The sequence below is a fragment of the Fusarium poae genome, chromosome 3 (assembly GCF_019609905.1).
Source record: "Fusarium poae strain DAOMC 252244 chromosome 3, whole genome shotgun sequence".
Classification (NCBI taxonomy): domain Eukaryota; kingdom Fungi; phylum Ascomycota; class Sordariomycetes; order Hypocreales; family Nectriaceae; genus Fusarium; species Fusarium poae.
This window is the reverse complement of record NC_058401.1, coordinates 6,841,293-6,855,432: the sequence shown is the minus strand read 5'-3', so window position 1 is coordinate 6,855,432 and position 14,140 is coordinate 6,841,293. Positions and strand designations below refer to the sequence as shown.

The following is a 14,140-nucleotide window of genomic DNA, read 5'->3' as shown; positions in this document are numbered from 1 at the left end:
TGAAAGGATATGACGCAATTAAAGGATGTCGAGCCCTTCCACACATTGGCCATGGAACAAACAAGTAGATAGAAATTTACAGTACTTCACACATCAGACGGAGGAAACAGAAGAATTTTGTCAAAGACGCGTAGACATCAAACGTCGTCCAGTTGATTTTTGGAATTTCTTAGTCTCATAATCCCAAAGGTATTCATCCCATCCATTTTTTGAATGCTGCTATCATAACCGGACTCCATCCCAAGTATCAACCCATCTAAGCCTTAGGGGCAGTGGGGACGATCTTCTTGCCGTCCTTGTTGTATCGGACGCGAGGAGGAGGGGCACGGTTGCGGCGGCCGACAACGGATCGGACACTGTAATATTTATGTCAGTTTTCATAAATCATTAATTACGTACCAGGAGTGTGCAACTGCGCTTGGGCAGGCTGGAATATGTTTCACATGGTACCGCCAAGGTTCATCTAAAAGCACATACGCAACCATGGCGCAGTCGTCACACTCCTGGATAGGAGGACAACATACCGGACAATCTTGCCGTGGATGGCGCAAGAGACACAGTACTGCAGCTTCAGGTACATCTTGGGGACGGTGTACTCCGCGAAGACGGAGGCATCGGAGATGTCACCTGTGAAATTGTAAGCTATTGATCGAAGCGAGCGTCGAGTGTGAGAACGTACGGATAGCAGCAGACTCAACCATGTTGCGGATGGTGAATCTCTTGATAGCCTTATCCTTGGGGGTGCATCGCGAGCAGTTGCTGCATCGGATGGGCTTGACGTGGCCGCGGCCCTTCTTGTTTCGGCCGCTGGAAAAATTGTTAGCACCTGATTCAAGAACGAGTGTGCCAATGCCGTTCAACCGTCGTCGAGCATCATGTCGCGACGCGGGCTAGAAAGCATCGTCGTCGTCGGTGTTGCGATACGATTGGAGAAGGCTTGTTGGCAGGCGAGGGAGGGGAGAGTCGTACTTGTTCTTTCTCTTCTTGACCATTTTGACGGTTGCTGGTGATGTTAATTCAGGTCCACGCAAGTGAAGAAAGAAAGAAGAAGAGAAGAGACTCACTAGAATGTGCGTTTGACAAAAAGCGTTGACGATCACAGCAGTCCACTTTTTCGAATGTTTGGTGGGTAGGGCAGGAATCGCTTGCAAGGAGCGGAGCGCTTGCCTCGAGTAACCCCACTGCACCAGCGAAAACCACCCAAAACTGTCAGGAGCGAGGCAGGGCCGCACCTTCCAAAAACCCTAGATCATGTGACCCCACTTTCGGACTGAGTTTGAGAACTTCTGAGCCGGCGCCACCTCTACCAAAAGATCTTCTTCAACCCATTCGCACCATCTGAGGATTGCTTAGGAAGGCAATAATCTTATTGTCGAGGTACGTCTGAAAGATGCTGCAAATGCCTGTCTCTATCTCTGTCTCTGTTGTGACGGCTTCGTTGCCTCTCACTTGAGAATTGCCGTTTTTTCCTTTTTTTTGTTCAATATCCCACGATCGCAATTCTTCCCGCTCTGCGCACGCACCCTCGACGCTTCGGACTTTGAGCATCCCCTCATTTTCGAATCCTAGAGAGGAGACCGCACTCGGGCGGAGATTAGAGAAGAGACGGCGAATTGCTTCAATATACTCTTGGACAAGGATTCTAACCGTCTCAGTTAGGCATCATGCAGATTTTCGTCAAGACCCTTACGGGGAAGACGATCACCCTTGAGGTGGAGTCTTCCGACACCATTGACAACGTCAAGTCCAAGATCCAGGACAAGGAGGGCATTCCCCCGGACCAGCAGCGACTTATCTTTGCTGGTAAGCAGCTCGAGGATGGCCGCACCCTGAGCGACTACAACATCCAGAAGGAGTCCACTCTCCACCTGGTCCTCCGCCTCCGTGGTGGTGGTAAGAAGCGCAAGAAGAAGGTCTACACCACCCCCAAGAAGATCAAGCACAAGCGCAAGAAGACCAAGCTGGCTGTCCTCAAGTACTACAAGGTCGACTCTGATGGCAAGATCGAGCGCCTTCGACGCGAGTGCCCCAGCGACACTGTAAGCATCTCTTCTACCTCCGTTTACGTCTACCAAGTACTAACTCCTTTCTCAGTGCGGTGCCGGTGTCTTCATGGCTGCCATGCAGGATCGCCAGTACTGTGGTCGCTGCCACCTCACCTACGTCTTCGACAAGCAGTAAATGTATCAACACGGGATTGGGATTGATTGATGACGGAACGGATTGGGTGCCAAAAATGGGCGTTGAAAGGCTGTAGCACAAAGCACATCCGGTTTCTGAAATTATGCATTCACGCTTAAGAAGACAAAAAACATGATACCAACTTGTGTTCCTTGTGATTTTGATATTATAATTGTGCACCATGATATTCGCCACTCCACATTCGTCGAATTCACGGTTTGACAGCAACTCCTACAAAAATTGCTGCAGCATCCGATGCCGATTTGGCCATGTCGTTCTAGATGTCAGATCGTTTGTTCCATACCGATTTTTGTTATTATAATTTTGTAGCCTTGCAGGAATTTCTCCGTGTCTCCTCGCGAAATTTTCCTCTCGCCAGAGCCTTGTTTGCCCTGGTGGAGTGCTCAACACCAAGACACGGGGGAGTGGAGAGAATTCTCGAGAGGCCGCAAACTACGGAAAGCCGGTGATACACGGTCCGCGGATATAAAGTTAGTAGGCGTTATCGCTGTGATGTCCTTTGCCTCTACTGTCGCGCAATTATTCATTGTTGATGCAATTGTCGAATATTCGTCGTCACAGTCACCGTTCAATGTTCAGGTTTCAGGGAATTGCGTGTTTTTGTAAACAAAGGGTATGAGTTTTCCCTCGTAGTGAAAAACAGTTTTACATCAAGCCAAATGCCCTCAAACGCCCAAAAGCCAGAAGCCAGATCAGATCCTACAAAAACTCCTCAAACAATTGCGCAAGGGCCTCTGGGGATGCCAATCACCCGCCCAGGACAGTTTGATGTCCTCGCGATGTAGACTCGTAGAGGTGACGACCATGGAAAGAAGCACCGTAGTCTGACCCCGTAAGTTGACATCGCTGCGTACTCGGCGGGAGATCCTGGCTTTATAATCCCGAGTCCGACTACCCTTGCGCAACGTCTATCATGACTGAAGATGCATCTCCCGTTATCCTCGTGCCCAAAGTTCTCAGCGCTGAAGCAAATTAGTGTCTACGAGACACGAAGGCATGTCCAGACGCTGGCAAACGATTGGAAGAGCTCTACTCGTCATCCGCAGCCTTGGACTTTCTCTTCTTCTTCTTTTTCTTCTCACCGTCGTCCTCCTTCTCGGCGGGAGCATCCTCCTCCTCTACCTTGCGCTTCTTCTCCTTCTTCTCCTTTTTATCTTTCTTCTCCTTCTTTTCCTTCTTGGACTTCTTCTCGACAACGGGAGCGTCGACCATCTCCTGGTCGGAACCAGCATCGTCACCGCCATCCATGAGGTCCATAACGTCCTTCTGCATAGATTGTTAGTATTAATCAGTAAGCGCATGCCGAATCAACATACCATAACGTCAGCATTCTTGGCCGGCTTCTTGCCAGTGGCATAGAACTCTAGTCGGTCCTCAACCTGCTGCTTAAGAGCCTCACCGAATCGGGTGGAGGGCTCCTCGGAGAAGTTGTCGATACGACTGGCCATACTGCACTTGTTGGCGAGGTATCGAGAGATGCGACCCTTGTTGCGGACACCGGCCTTGCCGATGAAGCTGCTGTGGTAGATAAGACCGTACTTGGGGGTGTTGCTCTTGGTCTTGAGAGCGCGGAAGAGAGCCTTCTCAGCACCGAGAATTTGGAGAGTAGAGGCAGGGTACTTGGAAAGGTTGGTCAGAGAACCAGCGTGAGAGATGAGGCGGGCGGCGACAGGAGTGCCGATGAGGGTCTGCAGGTTGGGGGCGATGTCACCCATCTTCTTCTCAAGGTAGAGGTTGGTGGACTTGCGGTTGTCGGCCTGCTTGACGACGGCCTCAGCGAACCCCTTAATACTCTCGTGGTCGGCCTCTGAGATGTCGATACCCATAGAGACCTTGGCGGCGTCAATGATGGCCTGGGCCTTCTCACCATCCTCCTCAACGAGGGCGGCAATGTCGTGGAGCCTGTCGTCGTTCAAGCTCTTCTTGTCGCCGATAGCGAGGACGAGCTTGCAGTAGGTGTAGTTGTCGGAGACAATCTTGATAAGCTCAGGGAAGTGCCATCCGTACCACTCGCGAACGCGCATGTAGAACTGGTTGACACCCTTATCCTGGAAGTCGATGGTCGCGCTGGCCTGGATAATGTGGTTGTCGTTGCGGGTGACGCTGAACTTTACCTTGGCACGGGAGTAGGCGTGACCCATACCCAGACCGGCCTTCTCGACATCACCGTACTTGAGTCCACCGAGAAGCTTATCGGCGTGGAGTCGGATACCGCGAATCACGTCGCCAACGATGTCAGAGGTATCGGCGGTCTCGCACTCGAGGCCGGGGAACTGAGCCTTGATCGCACCAGCGAGGTTCTTCTCGGAAACACCGAGGACGACCTTGGTCTTCTTGCCGCTCGTCTGGGGAAGGTTGAGTTCGAGGACAGACTTGAGGTAGTCAGAGACGATACCCTCAGTGACGAGGTTAATGTTCTCGAGAGCCTCGACGTGGCCCCTTTGCACAAAGTCAGTAATCGCGCATCGACTGGCATCACGAAACCGAGTTAAAAATACCTGAAAGGGCTGAAGTTGGACAGCTGAACCATCTTTCCGAACTTGGCGAGATCGTTGGTGGCAGCCTGGGTATCCTTCAACTTCAAGCCAACCGCATCTTGCTGATGCACCACCTTGAAGATGGCGTAGCCCACAGGGCTTTCGTAGAGGGCGTAGTCAATGTGCGACATGATTTCGTTCCCTGGTGGTGCCGCAATTGGGAATGATTCCGCGTCGGATGGGTTTGGTGATGGCTCGAGACTTGAGATTTTTGCACTTTTTTTGCAGGTGGAAATTTTCTGGCAGCTTGCGCACGGACCAATGTGGCTCATGTGGCTAGATACAAAGCACGTGACCTAGTAACAACTCAGTTTCTAGAGTCTAAAGTCATGATATTAAAATGAATTTTTGAATTCTTATTCTACTTCACTGCGATGAAATCCAACTCCCAAGGTTGTAATGCATGTTTTTATTATTCACTTACTCATGTTATCACTATGAAAGTGTAGAGTCGTTACAGGCTATTATCAATGTTTCTCCTTCTTCGGATCCACCAACTCCACTTGAGCGCCTCAATTGTCCGGGAATCCATTTCGCAAGTTATCGTACTTGGTCGCGGGATACTCAATGCAATTGTCCTGTCTCATAAGCGCTCCTTGACCTCCGAATCCATTCACAACCGTTGTGATTAAACTCTGCTCACCCTGCTTATCCGCGCTGCTCTCCCACCACATAGCGCCTCCCAGCTTCCACCTCCTCACATACTCGGCCTTATCCCAGGCGACCCGCGGCGTGTCGTAGGTGACCATGGTTCGTGTCTGAGGGTTGTAGCAGTAGCTGGCACAGCATCCTCTATCACCGTACTCTTGCGCGCCCTCTAGAGGAAGTGCCTTGTAATCGTAGACTCCCTGCTCCCAGCTACCTTGTCCGACGCCCTGGTAGGGGCGGCCGGGACCGTCGGTGTTCTCAAAGGCTCGGCCGTACAGTGGCATACCAAGGACTATCTTTGAAGGGTTCACACCGCTGCGGACGTAAAAGTCGATGGCGGCGGATGTAGAGAACGGGGTTGATACTGGGTTGTCGTGAGATGGGTATAGGTTGGCCTGATGACCCGCAGTCTGGTCCCAAGAACCAGCATAGTCGTAGGCCATGAGGTTCCAAAAGTCAAGATATTGATCCATTCCACGAATATCGAGCTTCTGAAAGTTTGTCGCACCAGCTGGACAGGCCACAGTCAACTCAAAGTGATAAGGCTGGCTCAGAGTCTGGGCATATGCGTCCATCTCATGACGCACAGCGCCTAGAAGCTCGACATAGTTTCTGGCCTCGTTGGCATCCTGTGGGTACTCCCAATCAATATCGATACCATCAAAGCCGAGGTTCTTGATCAGATCAACGCAGCTCTTGGCGAATGTGTCACGTCCTTGGGGCGTGCTAGCGGGGCCCTTGAAGTTGCTACTGAAGGTCCAACCTCCAATACTGAGAAGAACCTTGAGGTTTCGGTTACGTCTTTTCAAGAGGTTAAGCTGCTTCATGCAGCCGTACAAGTTGGTGCCGACATCATTCCAGGAATCTCCATCCCAATGAATATCGGTATCAGCCCATGAGTCGGTGAGATGACTAGCATATGTGAGCTGGATGGTTCCACAATTAGACTGAGGGAGCACAGCTTACACTTCGCCAGAGTCGCTACGAATATTAGCGAACGAGTAAAGAATATGTGTCAGGTTCTCCACGGGAAGATCCTGAGGGCGATGCTTTCGTGCATAGATAGCCCTGTCATGCGTTAGCTGAGCTGTCAATGTGATGCATAGTTACAGGGTAGCTTCTTACCAGTTGACGAAATACGCAACGGTGCGGAAACCTTCGGGTCCACCACCCATTTTGATTGAAGTAGTTGGACTGGATAAAGATGTATTGGATAGAAATACTGCGACTAATGCAGCGAAAACGGCGGTTATAAGTAAAAGACTCGCCCTGGTACGATTTCCAAGGCGTAGTCTTGGCTGTCTCTGTGGAGGATTCGTGATGATGGAGGGGCACTTGGAGGGGTTTTGAGTGGAGAATGAATGACTTTCAGCTTGTAAAGAATCAAGAGTGAACTATGAAGCAATTAAATATATCAAAGAGAGGTTTGTTCTTAACAAATAATCAGTGAGATATACTATGTAAGAAACGCGGAGGCATCCAGGTTTCTCTTACTCAGCCGCCATCTTTCAGCTCAAACAATCCATGTTTTTTGCGTCGTCATCTGCGGCGCTGATTTGCGTCTGAGCGGCCAAGAGTGGCGGTGCTCAAACGTGGCAATGCTACCTGCGTCGTACCTTATTAGTTGCATGACAACACAGCTTGCCATGGCATTGGCAGCTTGGCAGATATGATATCCAGGAATAGCATGGCAATATTCAACAAATCTAATGCTTGTCATTCAGAAGACAAAGTGAGGCAAGCAGTAATGCATATCAGAGTACGGAGTATTGTAAGAGGACCACTCGCAATGAAAAAGCCGCGAATCGTAAAAGTCATTCTAAGCAAGGTTTCTATGAATCATCGCAAGTCGTTCCATTGGTCCATCCGTACAGGACTCTTCAAAACACAAAAAGGAAATCCTCATTCTCCAAATCAGTGGTATCTCCAAACCCTTTATCACCGTCCTTGTGTTCCGTCCTCTCGCCTTCCACATCATGCGTTTGTGATATTCTGTCATGCTCATCATCCGTTGCTTCGCGAAGCGTTACACCCCCTCGCAGTGTTCTCTCCATATGTTCTATCCGCTCCACCTCCTCTGCCGTCTCAAGACTTCGGTCAACTAGTACGGCGCTCTTTCCGAGTGCAACTCTACGTTGACTGTGAAGCCGGTTCAGCCGAGAAAGATGCATAGATGCGCCCGCAACGAGGGCAACGACGAGAACATAGAGTGCGAGGTTCGCTCTTAGACCACGAGTATAGGCTGGCGCTTCGTCAGGGGAGTAGAGTAGGGGACCGACGATATTGCCGGCCGAGGCACTGATGAAGATGAGTGCCGAAGTGGTTTTGCGTTTTGTGTCGCCTGCTGTGTTCTGTGCTGACCATGAATATATTAATGGGGCTGCATTGCGTCAGTCTAGATCGGTATCAAGAGCACGTTCACTAATACTTACTGATACCAGTAAAGGTACATAAGCAAAAGTACCCGGCCAGACAAGCAGCCTTATTCTCAAGACTATGCGCAAAATGCAAGAGGATAGCACATCCAACAATAGGTGGTACACACAGCATAGCAATGACTGGGCCCTTGAGCTTCCACTTCATTGATACATAAGCACTCGCAGAGACGGCAACGATGTGTGATATGCCAACAGGCACGTTGAACAACATGGTCTCAAAAGGGTCTGACACAAAGGACTTGATGATCAAAGGACCGAAAGTCGAAATCCCATTCGAAGGGACTGATATGCAGAAGATCATGGCGACCCAGTACCAAGTTTTGAGGTCCTTGAATGCCTCGACAACATGGGCAGTCCTCCACTCGCGAGACATTACACCCATCTGGTTGTTGCGAAGACGTTCGATGGCAATGATCTTGTCTTCATCGGTGAGGAACTTAGCTTCGGTTGGTGAATCCGACATCCAGAAGAACATGATAAAGGCGACTCCCACAGTGATGGCGCCAAAGAAGAGGAAAATGATCTTGCCACGTTAGCCAGTTGACTCTATTTAGCTATGTTCGACATACCTGATAGGGCTTCATCTTGGACTCGATACTCGCAAGTCCATATGTAATAAGACTACCAAGCTGGAACGCAATGTTAGCATGGTCTTGAACAGAAAGGAGGTATGCTTACCACCCATGTTAACCCATTCATACAGTACCACGATCCAATTCTTAGTGTCTGCTCTCTTGGAAACATTAGACACAACTCCATCCATAAGATTGAGACCATACCTTCTCCTCCACCACATCTGGGTAATAGCGATAAAGCTCGGTCCAATACTGGCTTCAAACGCACCCAGAAAGAACCGCGCAACCATCAACGTTCGGAATTCTTTCGCCCAAGTCATGAGAATCAGTGTCATCCCCCAAGCTAACACCATGGCACTTGTGAGTTTTCCGATGGGTAACTTGACCAGCGCAAGCGCAAGCGGAGGCTGCATGATCAGCTGCGCAAGGAAAACAATACTCCCAAGCCATGAGTACTGGTCGCCTTCAAGATTGGTATCCTCGATGAGCCCAAATATCGAAGCGTATGATAAAGTTGCTTTGTCGAGAGCTTGAAGGAAGTAGACCGATAGCATCAAAGGAAGCAGAGCGAGATCTATGCGACGGAGGATCCGGGCGTCGTCGGCTGGTGAAACAGTGATATGCTCATCGGGCGAACGACCCATCTTGATGAGAAGCATGGCCGCGGCATCGCGATAAGGCTCATTTCTTGCATCTTGACTCCTCTCAGCATCCTCCATGGTGCTTTGCGACTCGTAACTGCTGTCATTTTGAGGAACAGGCTGATATTCTGCCCGGGATGTTTTTGAAGAGAGGAGAGAAAGCCTTCGAAACATGATTTGCTGGTCGTCGTTGCCCCATGAGACTGGGCGTTTGGTGGGTGAGAGTTTCTTTATATTTAAAAAGTTTATTTACGTATAAGCCGAGAATCGGATGAGGTGAGGTGAGGTGTTCGTGAGACTTGAGAAATGACGTCGGTTGGCATTTCAAGCGAACCAGGAGCTTTGATTAGCGAGCGACATGTGCTGAAGACCCTGTAAGTTTTGGGGAGTTTAACTAATGGTCGAGTGCACAGCGCACGTGGGGGATGTAGACAGGCGACCTCACCGATCTAGACGGATACGATCAAAGTCATCAACGTTAATTGTCCAGCTGATAGATAATAATTTGAGAAAGAAGGAAAAGTACCTATTTAGATAGAATTTGAGTAGATCGGAATGTTATCTCTATCAGCAATGTTACACAGCTCAATGTCCAAGATTTTGTTCCAAGATAATACCCTGACACAAACAAAAGTCACTACAGACGATGTGCTTGAGTCATGTGGACCTATTAATTGCACCATCTTGAACAGACTCGACATTGCTGCTCATTCCGCACAGTCTTTTATAACCAGATCCATATTATTCCCACATCTTGAACTTGTCTTATATGTATTTATTCATACGACAGTTGCCTTTTACTATAATTAATAATAAAAATCTGCCTTCCCCTCCCGTGTCTGTCCCATTCGTTTCACATTAAGCGCCGGGGAACCATGCACAATCTTCCCCGGCTGTGAGCTGAAGAATAGAGTCCCCTTCCTACGCGCTTCCAACATCTACCGCTCAACCATGATTCGACAACTCACCACCTTCTGGCGGCTACACAGTACCATGGATCCACTGCCGTACATGATGTCAAAAAGGCACAGGTTTCACTATATCATCCCAGAACCAACAGCATTAGACAAGGTAGAATGGACAGGATGAGAATCCTTCTTAATGGCGATCTTTCGCATCCTCTGATCTGACTTTTGGTATGTTTCGTATTATCGTATTCTCTCGCCTGTGTTGCGCATAGATTATAGCAACTCTATTCTTTCGTTCTCATTTCCAAACATGGCTAAAAGTAATGGCTTCATCGGTTTCTTCTCTTCTGATTACAACACGTTCATTTCTCTCGTTTTTACTACGCCCATCGCTACAACGCTACTATGTCTTTCCCTCAACGGTACGCTCTTCTCTGGCGCGTTCCTACAGTTCGTCAACGACAACCGTCCTTCAGTCCAGTTTGCCGTTCAGATCTTGGCCAACCTTATGTCTGCTCTACAGATCGTTGTTATCTGCAGGGTTATCAACCTTGGTGTTCGGAGACGCCTTAAGACTAAGAGTATGAGCCTTGATGAGATGCGAGCGTGGATGGACGCCATGATACCACGCATCAACTGGGATTTGCCCTTCATATACATCTTCCTTTTGGGTCTCTTGGTCTCGGTTTCTATGGTGCTCAGCGCTATCTGGGCTGCTGCCATGACACCTGTCGAGACCTTTGAGTACATCCAAGGCTCCGTCCAGATTCCAAGCTGGGATAACATCACCCATGTTAAAGAATATCCTTCAGAAGTTGGCTCAGTAGGACCTACCAAACATACTGCCCTTGGCAAGTTCACATACTCGGTGGGCATCCAGATGCTGGGCAGTCTCCTTGCCTCTGCTGCTTCGGCATCACCCATCCACAACTCAACACGCAACCATGAGAAGCTGGACCAAACAGGCTACAGCTACGTCGGCCGATCGTACGGCGTTGGCTCCTCCCCAGGCTTAGGCGAAGTCCACTTCGAAACCGGACGCAGTGTACTCGGATGGGAATATCAAGAAGTAGGATACCGTGCCAAAGTCAACTGCATCTACAACGCATCTACCGACTTTAAGCTCTATCAGGAGGACAATGCTATGCGTTGGGCTGCACATGGAGAACTTCCTGATAGTGACGACGGGTATGAACACTCCACTTACGTTGGCTTCGGTGATGGAAATGCTGTTGTTGCCATGGGGGTTGCGCACTTCAAGGATAAAGATGCAATAGTCGCCCCTGAGAGAAAGTACATCGGCTTCGCAGCGGGAGGCTTCTATACGTTCTTGAACACGACGCAATGCGAAGTCGACTTTGAGCCTACACGGTTCAACGTCACAGTCAGCAGTCGAGGCAAGAACATTACCGTTGTGCCAACAAACGACACTAAAGTTCGCGATATGGATCCGACTCGCTGGATAAAAGGCACTGTCCTTCGCCAGTTCGAGTTGATTGCCAACGACGAGACGAATCTGTACGTATCCACCGTCGGTACAGCTTTCAACGCTTCTATTACCGATCATCGTCTTCGTCTTGAGATGAACAACACTCTCACCTCGAGGACATCCACAAACGTTACTCTCGAAGGGGTTGAAAACGCCATCACTGCCATGGTAGACGACATGCTAGTAGCGTATGCCTCGGCGCAATTCATGGTTGGAGAATTCCAAGATGAAGTACCAGGCTCCATCCGAGTCACGGCCGTTATAATAGGTGAAAAGAAATTTGCTATAGCCGCATTTGCGCTAAACATGGCTGTTGTGGCGCTCTTTCTACTTGAGGCTGTTCGGACAAGAGGTTGGAAGGGCATAACCGAGTTTGACCCTTCGGATATTCGCCATGTGATGATTGCTGCTTCTGAAGGTGGAGCAAATCTCGCACAGGTGGGATTTGCCAACAGAGATAAGTTAGGCAAGATTAATGTGAGGGTAGGCGAGACTGGGGCTGGCAGGTTTACGCTGGCTGTTGATGGAGAGGTGTCGCCCTCTGTCAAGTATGAGAGTATGAGGGGAGCTAACGGTGGTAATGATTCCGATGTTGAAAGGTATAAAGCGTCTGTGGTTGAGACTATCAGTACCAGATCGCGAGAAAGGAGCCCATGAATAATGTAGTATATATATCCACGACATGCAGTGCATGAGTCGCTGCTGTGAAGTAGTAATAAGAATTGGAAAATTTCGAGTATTAGATCTTGAGTTATATCGTGTGCCGCTCTTCTTATTGTGGCATTTTATTTTTAATCGTGAATTTATTTGTGAAAATACTAAAAACTTGCAAAATCTACGACGACCAAATTTCCTAGGCATCAATCATCTAGTCTACAGTCTCCTCCAATGTATCCATTTCTGTCCAGTCTTACCCACGGATTCACAGACTCTCTGTCAACCAAAGTTAGCAAGGTTAAATCTCCATCACCTTCTGCACTTACCTCTTTGTTATCCGAAAAATCAGTGTAGAATCCATTCCAGATATCTCTATCAGGACAACTAGTCTCGCCTTCAGGGCAATCAGGTTGGTTCTTCAACCTAGTTTCAACATCATGAATCCATGGCTTCGGAACAGGCCAATCCGAAAAGTGCACAAACTTGGCCTCACCAAGCGCAACAGTGGGATCCCACTTCTCACGCTCGCTGCCCAAGTATGCAGTGTGGTCCTTGTTCCTGAACTCGGCTGTGAGCATGTCATACTTGCGATGGGGCAAGATGAGGGCGCTGTCAAGGTACAAGCTGTTTACAATCTCCATGTCGTAGTCGTTGGGACCGATGCTGTTCATCTTTTGTACAATGCGTTCAAATTCCACGTCGTCGGGCTGGATGAGCATGACCTGCGATGAAAGAATCCTCTTGGGAGGGTTCTCGTTGTACAGCCAGTAGGCACGCGGCATGGCGACGGGGCAGGGGGGTAGTTGGAAGAGTTCGTCCATGTGCTGGAGGACCATGCTGTCTGAGTCAAGGGAGAGAACTCTGTCATATTGGGTTTGGTTGAAAGCAAGGAGCTTGGTGAAAGAGTCGGCCCACGTTTCTAAATAGAGTTAGATAGTAAAAGACAAACTGTGACAGTAGAAGATATACCATCTTGTCCATCGCGATGTTGAATCTCAATCGGTTGGAGAGTAACATTGTACTCATCGCGAGCTCTGATGAGAAGTTGTCCACCACGTTTGTTTGAGTACGCAGCATCTGGCTCAAGCATCTCCTTGGGGTACATGAGCAGGCGATCGGCCTTGCTACCAAGACGATGCAATTGCTCAAAGATCATGACCGAGTTGCAGAGATAGTCCTCGTTAGTGACATACTGAATATAGGCAAAGCGCGACCAATCGACATCGTCGTCATCCTCCTCGTCATCAAAGTAGTCATTACCATCATCATCGTCTCCGTCGTTAAACTCTTCCTCAAGCTCCCCTTCGAGTTCCTTTCTGAGATCCTCTTCCTCCCAGTCACCGTCATCGTCGTCGTCAATGTTAATAAAGACCTCAATTTCGTCGTCGTCCTCAAAACCCATAATCTCCCCCTTGTCTTCAAGCGCCTCAATCTCCGAGTGGGAGAGGACATGAGGAGCAGGTGTAGCGTTGGGGTTGTGAGGGAGAGCATCCTCAGTTTCGTCCACCGCGTCGAGGAATAGATCGTGATTACTCCAATCTTCGGGAGCAGTGACCTCTGTGGCCTGGAAAGAAGCAAAGCAGGTAAGGAATACGTAATAAGAAGCACCGAGGATTGCGAGGATGGGAATGATTCTAGCTAAACGCACCGCGACGAACGATGATGCCTCACCCATTATGAAAATTCTTTTGAGGACAGTCCACAGTGAAGACAGAAGCAGCGGGGAAAGGAAATCAGAAAAGTATGCGACAGCATCGTGAGATTATTACAGGAAACAGGAAAGCAAGGGATGAAAGGGTATTCAGGGATTGGGATTGTTGAATGTGTTCCCTTAAGATGGCGGCCAAAGGTGACACAATGTCTCACTGTAGAATATCAATCTAACAAAGGGCAACGGCGCCAATTCGTGGAATTTGGCGGTAAGGGGATCACCAATCGGGATTAGAAGGAACGCCATGTAAGTACTCATGTCTTAAACCCCAGTGTAAAGGAGGCATCTGGAGTTTAAGGATGCATGTTTCCCATTCCAAAGTTGCCGTTAAACC

General features: G+C 49.1%; 6 protein-coding genes across 6 annotated transcripts; 1 reads left to right on the top strand and 5 right to left on the bottom strand.

Moving 5' to 3' along the window:
• Positions 1-256: 256 nt before the first annotated feature.
• On the bottom strand, positions 257-992 carry RPS26 (40S ribosomal protein S26; the record flags this gene model as incomplete). The annotated part of the gene is made up of 4 exons (XM_044854108.1): positions 257-356; positions 525-627; positions 680-807; positions 970-992. The coding sequence occupies 4 exons, from the start codon at positions 990-992 to the stop codon at positions 257-259; spliced, it is 354 nt and encodes a 117-aa protein (XP_044706778.1).
• Positions 993-3,231: 2,239 nt separating this feature from the next.
• Positions 3,232-4,870, bottom strand: NOP56 (snoRNP complex protein nop56; the record flags this gene model as incomplete). The annotated part of the gene is made up of 3 exons (XM_044854107.1): positions 3,232-3,468; positions 3,519-4,641; positions 4,701-4,870. The coding sequence occupies 3 exons, from the start codon at positions 4,868-4,870 to the stop codon at positions 3,232-3,234; spliced, it is 1,530 nt and encodes a 509-aa protein (XP_044706777.1).
• Positions 4,871-5,251: 381 nt separating this feature from the next.
• FPOAC1_009685 (uncharacterized protein) lies at positions 5,252-6,562 on the bottom strand (the record flags this gene model as incomplete). The annotated part of the gene is made up of 3 exons (XM_044854106.1): positions 5,252-6,299; positions 6,354-6,455; positions 6,513-6,562. The coding sequence occupies 3 exons, from the start codon at positions 6,560-6,562 to the stop codon at positions 5,252-5,254; spliced, it is 1,200 nt and encodes a 399-aa protein (XP_044706776.1).
• Positions 6,563-7,267: 705 nt separating this feature from the next.
• Positions 7,268-9,215, bottom strand: FPOAC1_009684 (uncharacterized protein; the record flags this gene model as incomplete). Its single annotated transcript, XM_044854105.1, has 5 exons — positions 7,268-7,767; positions 7,820-8,348; positions 8,395-8,454; positions 8,504-8,558; positions 8,605-9,215. The coding sequence occupies 5 exons, from the start codon at positions 9,213-9,215 to the stop codon at positions 7,268-7,270; spliced, it is 1,755 nt and encodes a 584-aa protein (XP_044706775.1).
• A 1,044-nt stretch (positions 9,216-10,259) lies between these two features.
• Positions 10,260-12,095, top strand: FPOAC1_009683 (uncharacterized protein; the record flags this gene model as incomplete). The annotated part of the gene is made up of 1 exon (XM_044854104.1): positions 10,260-12,095. The coding sequence occupies one exon, from the start codon at positions 10,260-10,262 to the stop codon at positions 12,093-12,095; it is 1,836 nt and encodes a 611-aa protein (XP_044706774.1).
• A 216-nt stretch (positions 12,096-12,311) lies between these two features.
• On the bottom strand, positions 12,312-13,770 carry GNT1 (N-acetylglucosaminyltransferase; the record flags this gene model as incomplete). The annotated part of the gene is made up of 3 exons (XM_044854103.1): positions 12,312-12,371; positions 12,422-13,014; positions 13,065-13,770. The coding sequence occupies 3 exons, from the start codon at positions 13,768-13,770 to the stop codon at positions 12,312-12,314; spliced, it is 1,359 nt and encodes a 452-aa protein (XP_044706773.1).
• Positions 13,771-14,140: the final 370 nt, after the last annotated feature.